This window comes from Saccoglossus kowalevskii, chromosome 11, assembly GCF_978046115.1.
Source record: "Saccoglossus kowalevskii chromosome 11, keSacKowa6.1, whole genome shotgun sequence".
Lineage (NCBI taxonomy): Eukaryota > Metazoa > Hemichordata > Enteropneusta > Harrimaniidae > Saccoglossus > Saccoglossus kowalevskii.
The window spans coordinates 15,328,650-15,342,608 of NC_140651.1; the positions used below are offsets into that span (position 1 = coordinate 15,328,650).

At 35.6% G+C, this 13,959-nt stretch overlaps 1 protein-coding gene across 1 annotated transcript in view; it reads left to right on the forward strand.

The window, feature by feature from the left end:
• The window catches only part of LOC100366918 (cation-independent mannose-6-phosphate receptor-like), a 69,944-nt gene that overhangs the window by 24,347 nt on the left and 31,638 nt on the right, over positions 1-13,959 (forward strand). Inside the window, exons 17-27 of the mRNA XM_085504912.1 lie at positions 518-686; positions 2,258-2,566; positions 3,264-3,451; positions 4,212-4,292; positions 4,493-4,709; positions 5,282-5,413; positions 6,676-6,927; positions 7,731-7,794; positions 9,606-9,753; positions 10,575-10,707; positions 12,739-12,870. Coding sequence (XP_085361038.1) covers positions 518-686; positions 2,258-2,566; positions 3,264-3,451; positions 4,212-4,292; positions 4,493-4,709; positions 5,282-5,413; positions 6,676-6,927; positions 7,731-7,794; positions 9,606-9,753; positions 10,575-10,707; positions 12,739-12,870 — 1,825 coding nt within the window. The remainder of the gene's footprint in view (positions 1-517; positions 687-2,257; positions 2,567-3,263; positions 3,452-4,211; positions 4,293-4,492; positions 4,710-5,281; positions 5,414-6,675; positions 6,928-7,730; positions 7,795-9,605; positions 9,754-10,574; positions 10,708-12,738; positions 12,871-13,959) is intronic.

Consider the following 13,959-nt stretch of genomic DNA (forward strand, 5'->3'; position numbering starts at 1 on the left):
AATGTGGGCTAAAACTATGTACTGAAAAAATGGAAGAGCTCTGGATCGGTGAATGACAAGATACTCAAAAACTGACAACTGGGTTGCTTGTGGGTTGGTTGCCTGGGTACTAGGAGACTGGTGGCTCGTGCTGGGTCTGGTTGCTTTTGTGTAAAGAAAGTTTCTGGGGTCTGCTGTTGGGTTAGTTGGCTTTAAACTGGAAGACCGGTGGCTCTTGGTAGGTAAGGTTGTTGGGTACTGACAGTCTCTGTCGGCTCCTAGATTGGTTGGTTGGCAGGGTACTGGAAAAGTGGTGGCTCTTGGTGGGTTGGATTGCTGAGTATTGAAATTGTTTACGGGCTCCTAGTGGGTTGTGGGTTAATACTTTAAGATTACATGCCGGCAAGGCTCTGTGTTGGCAAGTCTGCAGGGTACAGGAAGATCTCCTTGGCAGGGATGTCAGCACTCTGAAAAACATTATACAGAAACCATGCTGTTTTGTTCTTAATCGTTGCCCTTGTAATTTTTTTTGCTCCAGATTAACATTTGTGATAACGTGATTAGTTCAGAATGCTCTGGGTCTTCTGCAGCGTGTCTTCTTGATAACGGCAAATGGAAGTCCATTGCTTCCAAGAGTACATCACCAGAGTTCTCCGATGATGGACAATTAACGTTGAAGTATGAAGGCGTTCGAGATGTGAATAGTGGTAAGTGTAATCTCCCACTAACTGTGTGAATATTACATTTGAGCAAAAAGGCTGCTGGAATCATCAATATCAGAATTAGAGTTTTTTTTTATGTCAAAGCTTTAGATTATTACATGTTAATGTAAACCTGTATTTGCAAGTAAATTCAGAAAATAAAAAGCCCCTAATTTTAACTAATTTGTAGCAATATTGTCCATCGTTGCTGTCTACTTTTGACCTTTTGAAAAGCGCAAGTCTGATTATTTTGATATCATACATATAGGTAATTCAGGTGGACCTCTCTCATATTTGTTCATTTTGTGATGATATTTTTAATTCTCTAATTTGGCGTATATTTTTGTCATTTTTGGTAAAAAAGTAATTTTTTAGACTTGGTGTTAAAAACTTCAAGAGTGATTGCTTTGATATTATACATATAGGTACTACAGGTGGGCCTCTGTTAGATTTGTTCATTTTGTGATGATAATTAAAATGGGCATTGCTAACAGCGAAGCTATCTTAGTTGAGCGGCTACTTCTTATGGTGGTGATTTAAAACAACAATAATGAATCTCCTGCATTGTCATATTGGATTTAGAGTAGGGTCTAGATGCAATAATGTGTTCAGCCTTGTCTCACACATTATCTTGCCATAGACTCTTCTACTCGTTCAATATTGTGCTTCGGGGGATTCATTATTGTTTTAGATATTGATGGTCTGCTGCATTGAATGAAATACCGATGATTTTTTCACATTAGGTTCATTAATTAGTATTATTATACATCTGTCACCGTAACACCATAAGTTGCAGCGTGCCGCAATTTTGTGGTATTTTACGGGGTATTTTCATTCCACCATACAAGGAATTGTGAATTCCAAATATAGAATGATTACGTGGGTAAGCGTCATCTAATAATAAAAAACAAACGTGGGCCGGACTTCTCACAAAGAAGTGTGCTGATTCTGTTCTAAACGTTTTGGATTTCGGCATTCCCATGGTGTGTCCTTGGATGGAAAAGATGTATAATAATAAGGTTATTACGAGGATACCTTAAAGTATGCACTCAGACAGTGCGCCGTCACTTCAACCTCCGCTGCGCGTCAGTCAATACTCCGGCTGTACTGCTTTCGTGCATACTTTGAGGTATCCTCGTAATAACCTCATATTATTTTTGAGGTAGCCAAATTGTAAGAAGAAAAATTTAAATTATATTTTTTTTTAGTTGCACATACATGTATTCTAGTTGATTTTTTTTTGTCAGTGATACTGTGAATCGTAGATGTTAATATCAAGCAGAGAAAGTAGGAAACTAGTTTTCTCTTGCATCAATAAGAAGGTACATCAAAGTGGATTGGTCACATCTGAGTGTGGCCATTGCACTGCAATGTTGTCGAATTGCTAGAGGGAAATTACGGTAGTTGTTTCTGCGAATAAATCTAACACCACAATGACGAAATATCTTTCAGTTGATTTGTACTTTATTTACAAATACAATTTCCACTCAGTCTATACTACATTCAAACAACTTGAACTCCGCACCTGTTATGTGACTGTTTTTTACTGGCTTTTTGAAATTTTTTTTTACCCGTAGGTCAGTTTGTAAATGTTGTTATAACATTCTTGTGCCGTACGAGCATCCAGCTCGGAGAACCAAAATTTGTGCGAAAAGAAGGAATAACTTATCTGTTTGACTTTGAGACTGCTTTGGCATGTCGTCCACAGTCTGTTGACTGTCTGGTCTATGATTCGCACGCCAATCAGTACGACCTCTCATCTTTGAGTCGAGAGAGCGGTAATTGGGAAGCTGTTGACACGCGTGTCGGCTACGAGCATTTGCGCTATCATATTAATGTCTGTAGACCTTTGAATTCTGCTCCAAATGGTGACTACATTTGCCCAGGTGAGTTTCTTCCCAAAATGCCATTTCACTGTGATGTCATTTATCTATGTGTGAATGACTGTTATCCACAAATAGGTCGTTTTTACCTTGCCCGTATCATCAAAGATGGAAGAGAAAGGTATATTAAGGGGAAAATGTCTGTCGTTGTTGTTGTCGGCAGCGTTGTCGTCGTTAATAATTGTTATTGTGTGCACAATAACTTCACTAATTCTATTCTAAATTTTCCAAACTTGGTCACCTAATTCATCAGTATAAAATCTTCCCTTAGTAAGAACGACAGATGTCCTGTGTGAAAATATCCTGCAAAAATTGAGAAAATCTGATAAAATATTTTGACTGTTTCTATTTGACTGAGCACTGGTGATACACATTAAAAGGTCACTGATCCCAGTGGAAATATGCATCGTTGAATTTTATTAAATAGGACACATAAATGTTAAACAATGCCATTATTTTATCATTTGGTGCGATCCAGTAACTGTGCCCATGTGCAAAACGTAAACAAGTACAATGACCTGTAAACATAGTGAACAATTCAATCATGTTACGAATGTCTCACTAAAGAAAGTGACGTTCTGTTTTTACTGTTCAATATACGTCATTGCTATATACTATAAAATGAGCAAGTCAGCAAATGTGTATCAATGATTGAAGTTTTCGACATCACATTTGACTCATCAACCAAATCAAATTTCAGGGGGTCCGATTGGTGGATGTCAGACCAGTGATAATGACCCTAAACAGAATTTTAATCTTGGATATATCCAGGCCATGCCAGAAGCAGGAATTGATGGGTCACTGAGCATCCAGTATCTTAACGGAGATCAGTGTCACGGAAAGTATCATCGGAGTACACGGATCAATTTTGAGTGTTCAACAATCCAGGTACGTCTGCTATGAGCTTGTATTGTCACCTGGTAACTGGTGATAATTAGTGACACTGCCAACTATCAGTTTAATGGGAAAATTATTTTTTCTTTCATTGGGTTGGCTTGTACTGCAATTAAATCCCTGTGTACAATTAAAGTACCATCACACACATCGAAAGTCCTAACTAATGAGGATGATTCTACTGCTCTTCTGCTGGATGTATTTTAAAATGCGAGTCCTCTCATACTTCAAAACCAGTCGTTTTAAGTCGTTTTAATATTTTGTTGAATTACAATAATCCAAGGCTTAATTTATCCAGGTAGTGAATTAAATAAAGTGTGTCGTTTATGAATTATGATATTTTTATGAATCTCATATTTTTTCAACAATGTTATGCAATAATTTGTTTAAAAATTGTATTAAACACATGTTTCAAATAAAAGAAACAATTATTGCAGTTTGTGGCAAAACACATTGAAATAAAGTGTGATATTGGCTCAAGCCGAGTGCGTTCAGTTAAGTCTTGTATCAAGCTACGGTCTTACCTCTGTCTGAACACAACATTGATAATTCAATTAAAAAATTAACATCTGTTTCAGCGTGTTCTGAAAACCTGTATAAATGTTGTTATTGGGTTTTATTATTTATTTATTTTTGTCAACTGTACCAATGTTATTGATTTAGTGAAAATGATTATAAAGCTGACATCACATATTAATGAAATATTATTGGTGCTGTAAGTTATGATAAACAGAGTTCTTGTATTTTACTTCAGGGCTCCCCAGTGTTTCAAGATGAGACTCCAGAATGCGAGTATGTTTTTACTTGGGAAACTCCGAGTGCCTGTAAATTGCAGGTAAGTTGATTGATTGATTGATTGATTGATTGATTGATTGATTGATTGATTGATTGATTGATTGATTGATTGATTGATTGATTGATTGATTGATTGATTGATTGATTGATTGATAGATATTTGTTTAAAATTACAATTAATAAATATTAAAATATTACAACTAAGATCAACCTCACCATTTAATATTGATGACTTTTCAGCAAAATATCGGCTCCGAGTGCAAAGTGAAGGATCCTAGATACGGCATTGAGTTTGACCTTTCACCTCTGCGAAATGAAGCACATGACTATCACGTGACTGTTGGAGGGTATACGTACTTGGTCAATGTATGCGGTGCACTAAAAGAAGGCAGCGGTGTGTGTACAGGGGAGGTTGGATCGTGTCAGTTGTTGGAGAACGGTACTCCGGTTGATGCAGGTAAGCAGAATGCTACTTGTGTCTGATACTATAAATACGCTCAGTCATCGATAGTGAACCCTTCTAAATGTTAGACAATCTGGGGCTTTGTTATTTTGAAAATTGTTTTTAATATAGAAATACATATTCTCAGTGCATGTAGATGTCATTAAACTTTAAAAATATTATTACCATGGCAAAAATTGAGGTATAATATTTGAAATTATTGCGGTTGTTCCCCAAAAGTACCAGGATGTGCAAATCCGTGGAGTACCATTTTTTCCCATACTAGGCCTGTTTTGTACATGGATTCTTTAACAAGAATAGGTTTAGGAATTTTGTTCAATTCAAGGTTCTGTGTATTTCGGTATTGGACCAAAAGGACAAACTTTCCTGTTGGGTTTAGATAACAATGCGCTATAATGCACATCGGAAATAGACTTTCATCGCTTAAAAAATGCAGCAAGCTTGAAAAAGATGTATTGGTCGATACGATACTGTCTTAATTGGTGCATTTGCTGTGATATTCTTGTGTTAACTGAATATTATTTCATTGCACACTGTACAGATACAGCATTTTTATTTTCACATAGGAAAGTACAACCAAGAACTGAAATATGATAATGGCATGTTAGCGCTGAACTACACAACTGGACAAAAATGTCACAGCGATATTTATGAACGAGCGACGTTACTGCAGTTCACGTGTGATGAAGAAGTTGAAGGTGAGGGTTGAAAGTTCACAATACTTATTTTGCTATAGCAGTTTTTTCAATGATGAAAAGTGTGGATTAGGAACGAAAAACAATTATGTTACAGCCGTTCTGAGAATTATTCGGACAGTCAGTTAGCAATATATGTTGGAACTTTGCAAAACACTTGGGTCTTTTCCAATCTAGACTTGATGGCGCCGTTGTATTGCCACGCCCACAATTGGAATCATTCCATTATCTTGCAAGGTGCGGGTAAAACGCTGTTTTCAAAACGACATGCGTTGGTTACCATATATTAACAGGTTATATGTTGTATATGCATTCAAAGTGTTATTTTAAATTGTTATAACCATCTGAGTCCACCTGACATAGAGCAATTTACAAAACAACTCCCGAGTGTTGAGTAACCCCAGGTATTAATGAACTCGTCGCTGGCGGGAAGGCTCAAAGTAAAGTTTCTTAGCGGGACGCGCTGCAGTTTCGCAACAGTTTTGGGCCAAACTATAAGTTGCTTTTACATTACTGGTGCATTATGTATCAAATTCAGATTTTATACCGAGGTGGGAATGTACGTCAGGGATCACAAACGGAAAACTCGATTATAACGGTTTGATGGATTTTGTCAAATCAAAAGTGCCTTTTGATCGAATCACTTTTTCAACTGCAGTTTGAAAATGACGGGGTGTAACGACCGTTATTATATTTAGTCCATTTTTGTAACAGGTAAAACTGACTAAAATGAGCGAGTGGTTGACATTTTTCGACAGATTTAAGCAACACCCAACTTGTGATTTTCAAAATTACTGAAAATAATTACAATATAATTATAAAACATAAAGAATGGTTGCTGTAAACGCACGCTAGATAATACTTACAATTCACCAAGCCGACAACCCCTATGAAATAGTGATCCCAAACCACGCGCCCGTCACTCAAGTGGCGCCTACAAGTCTAGATTGGGCAAAGACCAAAGTGTTTTGCAAAGTTGCAAGTCATTTTGCTAACTGACTGTCCGAATAATTCTCAGAACGGCTGTAATAACTGTGTTACACAAGAGAAAAGAATTACTATGTTGATTATTAGCATATTGTGTCATTGTGCTGGAAATTAATAAGGACACAAGTATCCATTACAATGCTTTGTTTCTGACAATTATCCCCAAAATACTTTCTAGGTGTAAACAAACGATGCTAGGAGATTTTGTTATCGACTACAACGATAAATTGCACAATCCACTCATTGTCCTTGTCTCACTTTATTCTTTGCCATTCCAGGTACCAATGTCTCAAGTATATCATTCTTCAAAGAAACGGATGACTGCACGTATGTTTTCAGTTGGCGTACACGCTACGCATGCCCTCCGTCCAAGATTGTAGAATGTAGTTATCGCGACCAGGATGGGGAACAGTATGACTTGACGCCATTGTCTGAAATGACCCACAACTATGTAGTGATACCCACCATACCAGGATATAAGAAGGAAATCTATTACATTAATGTATGTAGGTCATTAAAATCAGAACAAGGTATGTACTGAATATGGTAAGATGAAAAATAAATACAATAAAAACCTCCAAGATTTTGTCATTGAGATTGCTCTAGATGTTGTAAGAACAACTGATTACCTAGTTTGTTTAAAGCCGGGAAGTCGTCACCTGTGCATGCATCAGATTGCCATAGCGTGTCATTGTTTACAAACAAGCATCCACCCATGCGTTCTTAGTGTGTGTTGTTATCGTCGCTTGGGACTCAATTCTCACATGTGCGCAGGTGGCAACCCTTCCGCTTTAAGAATATTGTTATTACCATCAGACTTTTAACGTTAACGTTATTCCACAATGTGAAAGATAAATAAGATAAGAAACAAACACAAAAATCATATATGGTGATGCAGCATTACAGATATAAACATTCAACCAGTGGTGCTTGTCATAAAGATGCCGGGGGATCAGCCATCTCTGACTTTTTTAAGTGTGTATAAACAGTTTGCTTGAATATATGGAGCTATATAAATGATTGATAATATGCTTGCATTGCATAGTACTGTAAAATGCCTAATTTTCACTGGGTTTAAATTTCGCTGATTTAGCATTTCAGGCATATTCAGTGGGTTTTTAAATTCCCGGTTTTATCATTTAGATAATGTGTTCTATGCCATATTTTACATATTCACTGGGTTTTAATTTAGCGCATTTTCCAGTCAACGAAATAAGCAAAATTAAAACCCAGTGAATAATTAACCCTTTTACAGTATATGTATATTGTTATTGACACAAAATTTAAGAAATTTATCTCAGTTTAATTATTATCACTCTTGTTTCTTTTCAAGATATTAACTGTCCAGTCAACGCAGCTGCTTGTCTTGAGTATGAAACCGACGATGGAACAAAAAAGTAAGCTGAACAATACTGTTACATTTGCGAAGTGTTCAAGAATATTCACTCTCCAAATCAGTGTGATTGGTCAAAGTCAGTGACCGAGGCCAGTGACGACATCCATTTTGGAATATTCATTCTTGGTGTTGGCTGCTGTTAGGACAATTCATTTTAAAAAAAAATTTTCATTTAGCAGAGCTAATCATATTACTGATTGCCCATTGTCATACATTGATGTCTCCTGCATAAACTTTTTAGCTCCGCTGTCGACTTTGTCATATGAGTGATTGTCCGTCGTCGTCTGTCGTCTGTCGCTCGTCGTCCGTGTCAATGTTTTACTATTTCGACTTCTTCTTGAAAACTACAAGCCTGTATGCTTTGATACTTGATGTATATGTAATTTGGGTAGACCTCTCTCAGATTTGTTCATTTCATGATCATATCTGCAATTCTCTAATTTTGGTGAATATTTTTGTCATTTTTAGTAAAAAGTGATATTTTCGACTTCTTGTTAAAAACCGCAAGTCCAATTGCTTTGATATTACATATATAGGTGTACTACATGTGGATCTCTCTCAGATTTGTTCATTTTGTATTGATATCTTCAATTTTCTAATTTTGGTGAATATTTTTGTAATTTTTGGTAAAAACTGATATTTTCGACTTCTTGTTAAAAACCGCAAGTCCAATTGCTTTGATATTACATATATAGGTACTACATATGGACCTCTCTCAGATTTGTTCATTTCGTTATGATATCTTCAATTCTATAATTTTGGTGAATATTTTTGTAATTTTTGTTAAAAAGTGATATTTTCGACTTCTTGTTAAAAACTGCAAGTCCAATTGCTTTGATATTACATATATAGGTACTACATGTGGACCTCTCTCAGATTTGTTCATTTCATGATGATATCTTCAATTCTCTAATTTTGGTGAATATTTTTGTCATTTTTGGTAAAATGTGATATTTTCAACTTCTTGTTAAAAACCGCAAGTCCGATTGCTTTGATATTACATATATAGGTACTACATGTGGACCGCTCTCAGATTTGTTCATTTCGTGATGATATTTTCAATTATCTAATTTTTATGAATATTTATGTCATTTTTGGTAAAAAGTGATATTTTCGACTTCTTGTTGAAAACAGCAAGTCCGATTGCAATACATACTATACATATTGTTCATTTTCTAATGATATCTTCAGTTCTTTAACTGAAATGTGCATTGCTAACAGCGGAGCTATCTCAGCCGAGAGGCTGCTTGTTACTTTTTTGACTTCTTCTTGAAAACCTGGTCACGCCTTGATCAATTTAATTGAAATGTGGTACCTAGGCAACATGTAATATGATGTATGTGTCTGTTCTTTACCTCTGCTGTCGAATTTGTCGTGCCAGTTTATCATACGAGCGATTGTCCGTCATCAGCGTCTGCATCAACTTTGTACTTTTCCGACTTCTTCTTTAAAACTGCAAGTCTGATTACTTTGATACTTGGGTGGACCTCACCTAGATTTGTTTATTCTGTGATGATATCTTTAATTTTCGAATTTTGATGAATATTTTTGTCACTTTTGGTAAAACAGTAAGTCTGATTGCTTATATATATATATATATATATATATAGGTACTACAGGTGAACATCTGTCAGATTTGTTCATTTTGTGATATCTTCAATTCTCTAATTGAAATATCCATTGCTAACAGTGGAGCTATCTCAGCCAAGAGGCTGCTCATTTATTTTGCAATACCTAAATCGATATAATTTTAGTGTAAAATCTGTAATTATGTGTCCTTTGTAAAAAGCAGTTTCACTCTTGTTTTTTCAGATGGGAGAGCCTTGGGACTGTAAGCGGGGAGCCCTTTATGGTGAATGGTCAACTTCAGCTGCACTACGAACTTGGTGACACCTGTCCTGGCAATCCTGATAAGAAAAAAAGTGCCTTTATAACTTTTAGTTGTCAAGAGGACAGACTTGTAAGTCAAAGAATACTCATGAATCTTCTTGTGTTTCTTATACTTAACCTGTGTTAGTGATCACCTTTAAACAAAAACTAATGCAAGTTACAGGTAAAGTGAATTGTATGTAAATTGTATGTATGTAGTAATGTGACCAGTAACCACCCCCTTTGACACTTATTTAGTCAAATGAAAAAATGTTTAAAGGCCCAAATGGTTAGGGATGATTGTATGCGAAGTTTGTTCATTGAAACTTTTAATCAACACAAATTGTTTTAATTAATGCTGTTTCAGAGCAATATCTCTCAATATAGACGATCAGATACAAGATGACTGAATGTCAACCATTTTAATGTTAAAAAATCATTATAATCAAGCATCAGCTTCTGAATCCATATCTCTGATATGTTTATTTTACTATAAACAAAACTATATATTTTAAGTTTGATAACTAACGGGGATTGTGCCATGCATGGCTTGTTTTAAGTGGTCATGAAATCTGCAATCATTTTCTTGAATAATTAGATATAGCTATAAAACGTTAACATGTGCCGATAAAAAAAATGAAAATTCTTGTAATTGTTTGGTTGAGATTTTCTTTTGTGAGAATAAACTTAAATGCAGAATGATCTAACAAATATGGCTGCCTGTAGCGATTTATAAGATGCTACCAACTAGTACCTCATTGGCTACATACATATTTATCCATCTAGCTAATCAGGTCACAAGTTTAACCTATTCCAAATCAGAACTGACCACCATTTGTTGATTGAAAATTGTCTCATCTCTGACTATAAGTAGTATGTTTGGTTGCTATGACTACTGTACATCTCTTCCAGGAATCCTCTCCTGAATTCTCCTATGCAGTTGAAAACTGTGAATATTACTTTTTCTGGATTACAAAATCTGCTTGTAAACTGAACCATCAAGAGGTAGTAACGAATGACTGCACTGTTGAGAATCCAGAGTCAGGTCTGTAGTTTTAAAGATAGCGTATAATTTCAGTTTAGTTTTAAAGTATTTTTATTGAGTTTGTGTGTTCTGCTTGCTCTGATCACATTCTAACATAACAAGTTCATGTTATAACTTGGGTAACATAGGCATGTCCATTCGTTTCATGATCTGATTCGAGATGGCCAAATGGTGCCCTTTTTTTTGTGCCAGAAATTCTCAGTTGTGCATGGATGGATTTTGTTCAAACTCTGTAAACTATATACATTGAACATTATCAGGCCTTGATGCAATTCACTTTTGTTTTTTGTGATTGAATTAAGATTGAACAAAATAGCCAACTGGTGGCCATTTTGACTAGCGAATGCAGTTTTGGTGACATATTTCTGTTCTTGTTGTAACTTCTGAGGACTATGTTTTGCAATTACTTGTTTTTGCCAAATTATGTTTGTTAGAAATTATATCCACTGGGTGCAAAATTAACAATTACAGGAAAGTACTTATTACCAACATTTGTCACCATCACAAATTAAAACCCTCATTATTGTTTTCATTTTTTTGATCAAGACCTATTAATATAAAATTGCAAAATGTTGCCTCAAAATTCAGACGTTCAAATTGTTCAAAATGTTGTCCCAAAATGGGGGTGTGGGGGGGGGGGGATTCTGGTGTTCAAAAAGTTGATGTTTGGAAATCATCTTCAAAAGGGTCAGGTCAGGTACTTTCATTGGACTACTGATTAGAAAACTTTTTCACTTGACACCCAAATATTAACATTTGACTTATCTGGTTGACCTCTGACCCAATCTTTGACACCAATGTGTTGTCACAGGAAGTGCTGTCTCAGTGCTCAGTCGTCCTTTTACACTAGTGTTTATACCCCAAACTTGACTTGACTTTTTTAGCTCCGCTGTCGACTTTGTCGAGCGGAGCTTATCATATGAGTGATTGTCCGTTGTCATCCGTCATCGTTGTTCGTGTCAATGTTTTACTTTTTAGACTTCTTTTTGAAAAACTACAAGTCTGAATGCTTTGATACTTGGTGTATATGTACCGGTACCTTGGGTAGACCTCTCTTAGATTTGTTCACTTCATGATGATATCTTCATTTCTCCAATTTTGGTGAATATTTTTGTCATTTTTGGTTACAAGTTATATTTTCGATGTCTTGTTAAAAACCGCAAGTCCAATTGCTTTGATATTATACGTATAGGTACTACATGTGGATCTCTCTCAGATTTGTTCATTTCATGATGATATCTTCAATTCTCAAATTTTGATGAATATTTTTCGAATTGTTGGTAAAAAGTGATATTTTCGACTTCTTGTTGAAAACCGCTAGTCTGATTGCTTTGATATTACTTATATATAGGTACTACATGTGGACCTCTGTCAGATTTGTTCATTTCGTGGTGATAATTTTAATTATCTATATTTGATGATTATTTTTGCCATAATGTATCATTTTCTAATGATATCTGCAGTTATTAATTGAAATGTGCATTGCTAACAGCGGAGCTATTTCAGCCGACAGGCTGCTTGTTTACAATTTAAGTTGCTTTTTAATCACATATTTGAGTGAAAAAATGTCAATTGAGTGAAATATTAATGTCGTACATAATTCAATCTTTGGATCAGCATAAACTAACACATAATAATGATAATAAAATTAGTTTCCCAGGTAATTTTAAAATTCAACTCGCATGAAATAGAGCGTCCTTGAACGCAATAAAATCATGCATACACATGTAGAATGATTTCCAAACCAAACACTAGCAGCGTTAACTGATTGCAAATTTACCTAATTTTTGGGCCAGTGTGTTCTTACAATATTTTTAGGTTTCGTTTATTATTATTTACCAAAGAATCCCCTGAAGCGATTTAGTATATTCATAAAATGCATGCCGGCTGACAATTGACTTCAAAACGTTGAAAGTTTCATTCAAATTCTTGGCACTCCTTGCGCGATATGTGTTGGTGTAGAGAAGAGGCCGTCCTGCAGTGTTCAATGCTTCAATGCCTAATGTTGTTTGGGTTTTTTAATGATTGCAGGTTTGGTGTTTGATTTAAATGTCTTAAAAAAAGACGAGGGATACAAGGTTCTCAATACAGAACATGGTCATCTGTTTGATATTAATATATGCGCTCCACTGAAAACAAGTCAATGTACAGGATCAAATGTTGGTAAGTTATCAGTGTAAGTACATTATCATCATCATCAACATCATCATCATCATCACCGGCAGCAACAGGAGGCTTGATTTACTTTGCCGTTATTGATGGTAAACTGTCAATTCATAGGCCTATCTTTCCACAAGGCCCGTATGAGGCAAGTTTCATTCAATGCGTGGTAATCTGGAATCTTTTTGGAAAAATGTTATGAATAAAATATTTTGCTCACAGGGAGGAAAGGTTTACATCTGTCCCAACTGTACACAGTATCTTTTTAGTTCAGTTGTCATCGCAGATGACCCAGTGGAGCTGTTGGTATGGGGCCTTTCCGGCGCCCCGCATCCACGTCCCCTTTAAACGACTTTTTCTTCAAAAGTACTTGACCAATTACATTCATATTCGTATCAAAGGTACTTGATGTGGTCCTTTGTCAGATTTGTTAAATTCTTGTCAAAATATGCAAATTTGGATTTTTAGTGAATATTTTTGTCATTTTGGGTAAAAAAATTTATTTTCGACAACTAGTCCGAAACCGTAAGTCCAAATGCTTTTATGCCACTTTACTGATTCTTGTTCCATGATAATGAAGACAGCGAGGCTATTTTGATTGTCAGGTCGCTTGTTTTTAGCTCCGCTGTCGACTTTGTTGAGCGGAGCTTATCATATGAGTGATTGTCCGTCGTCGTCCGTCGTCCGTGTCAATGTTTTACTTTTTCGACTTCTTCTTGAAAACTACAAGCCTAAATGCTTTGATACTTGGTGTATATGTACCTTGGGTAGACCTCTCTTAGGTTTGTTCATTTCATGTTGATATCTTTAATTCTCTAATTTTGGTGAATATTTTTGTCATTTTTGGTAAAAACTGATATTTTCGACTTCTTGTTAAAAACCGCAAGTGCAATTGCTTTGATATTACATCTCTAGGTACTACATGGGGACCTCTCTCAGATTTGTTAATTTTGTAATGATATCTTTAATTCTTTAATTTTGGTGAATATTTTTGTCATTTTTGGTAAAAACTGATATTTTCGACTTCTTGTTAAAAACCGCAAGTGCAATTGCTTTGATATTACATATATAGGTACTACATGTGGACCTCTC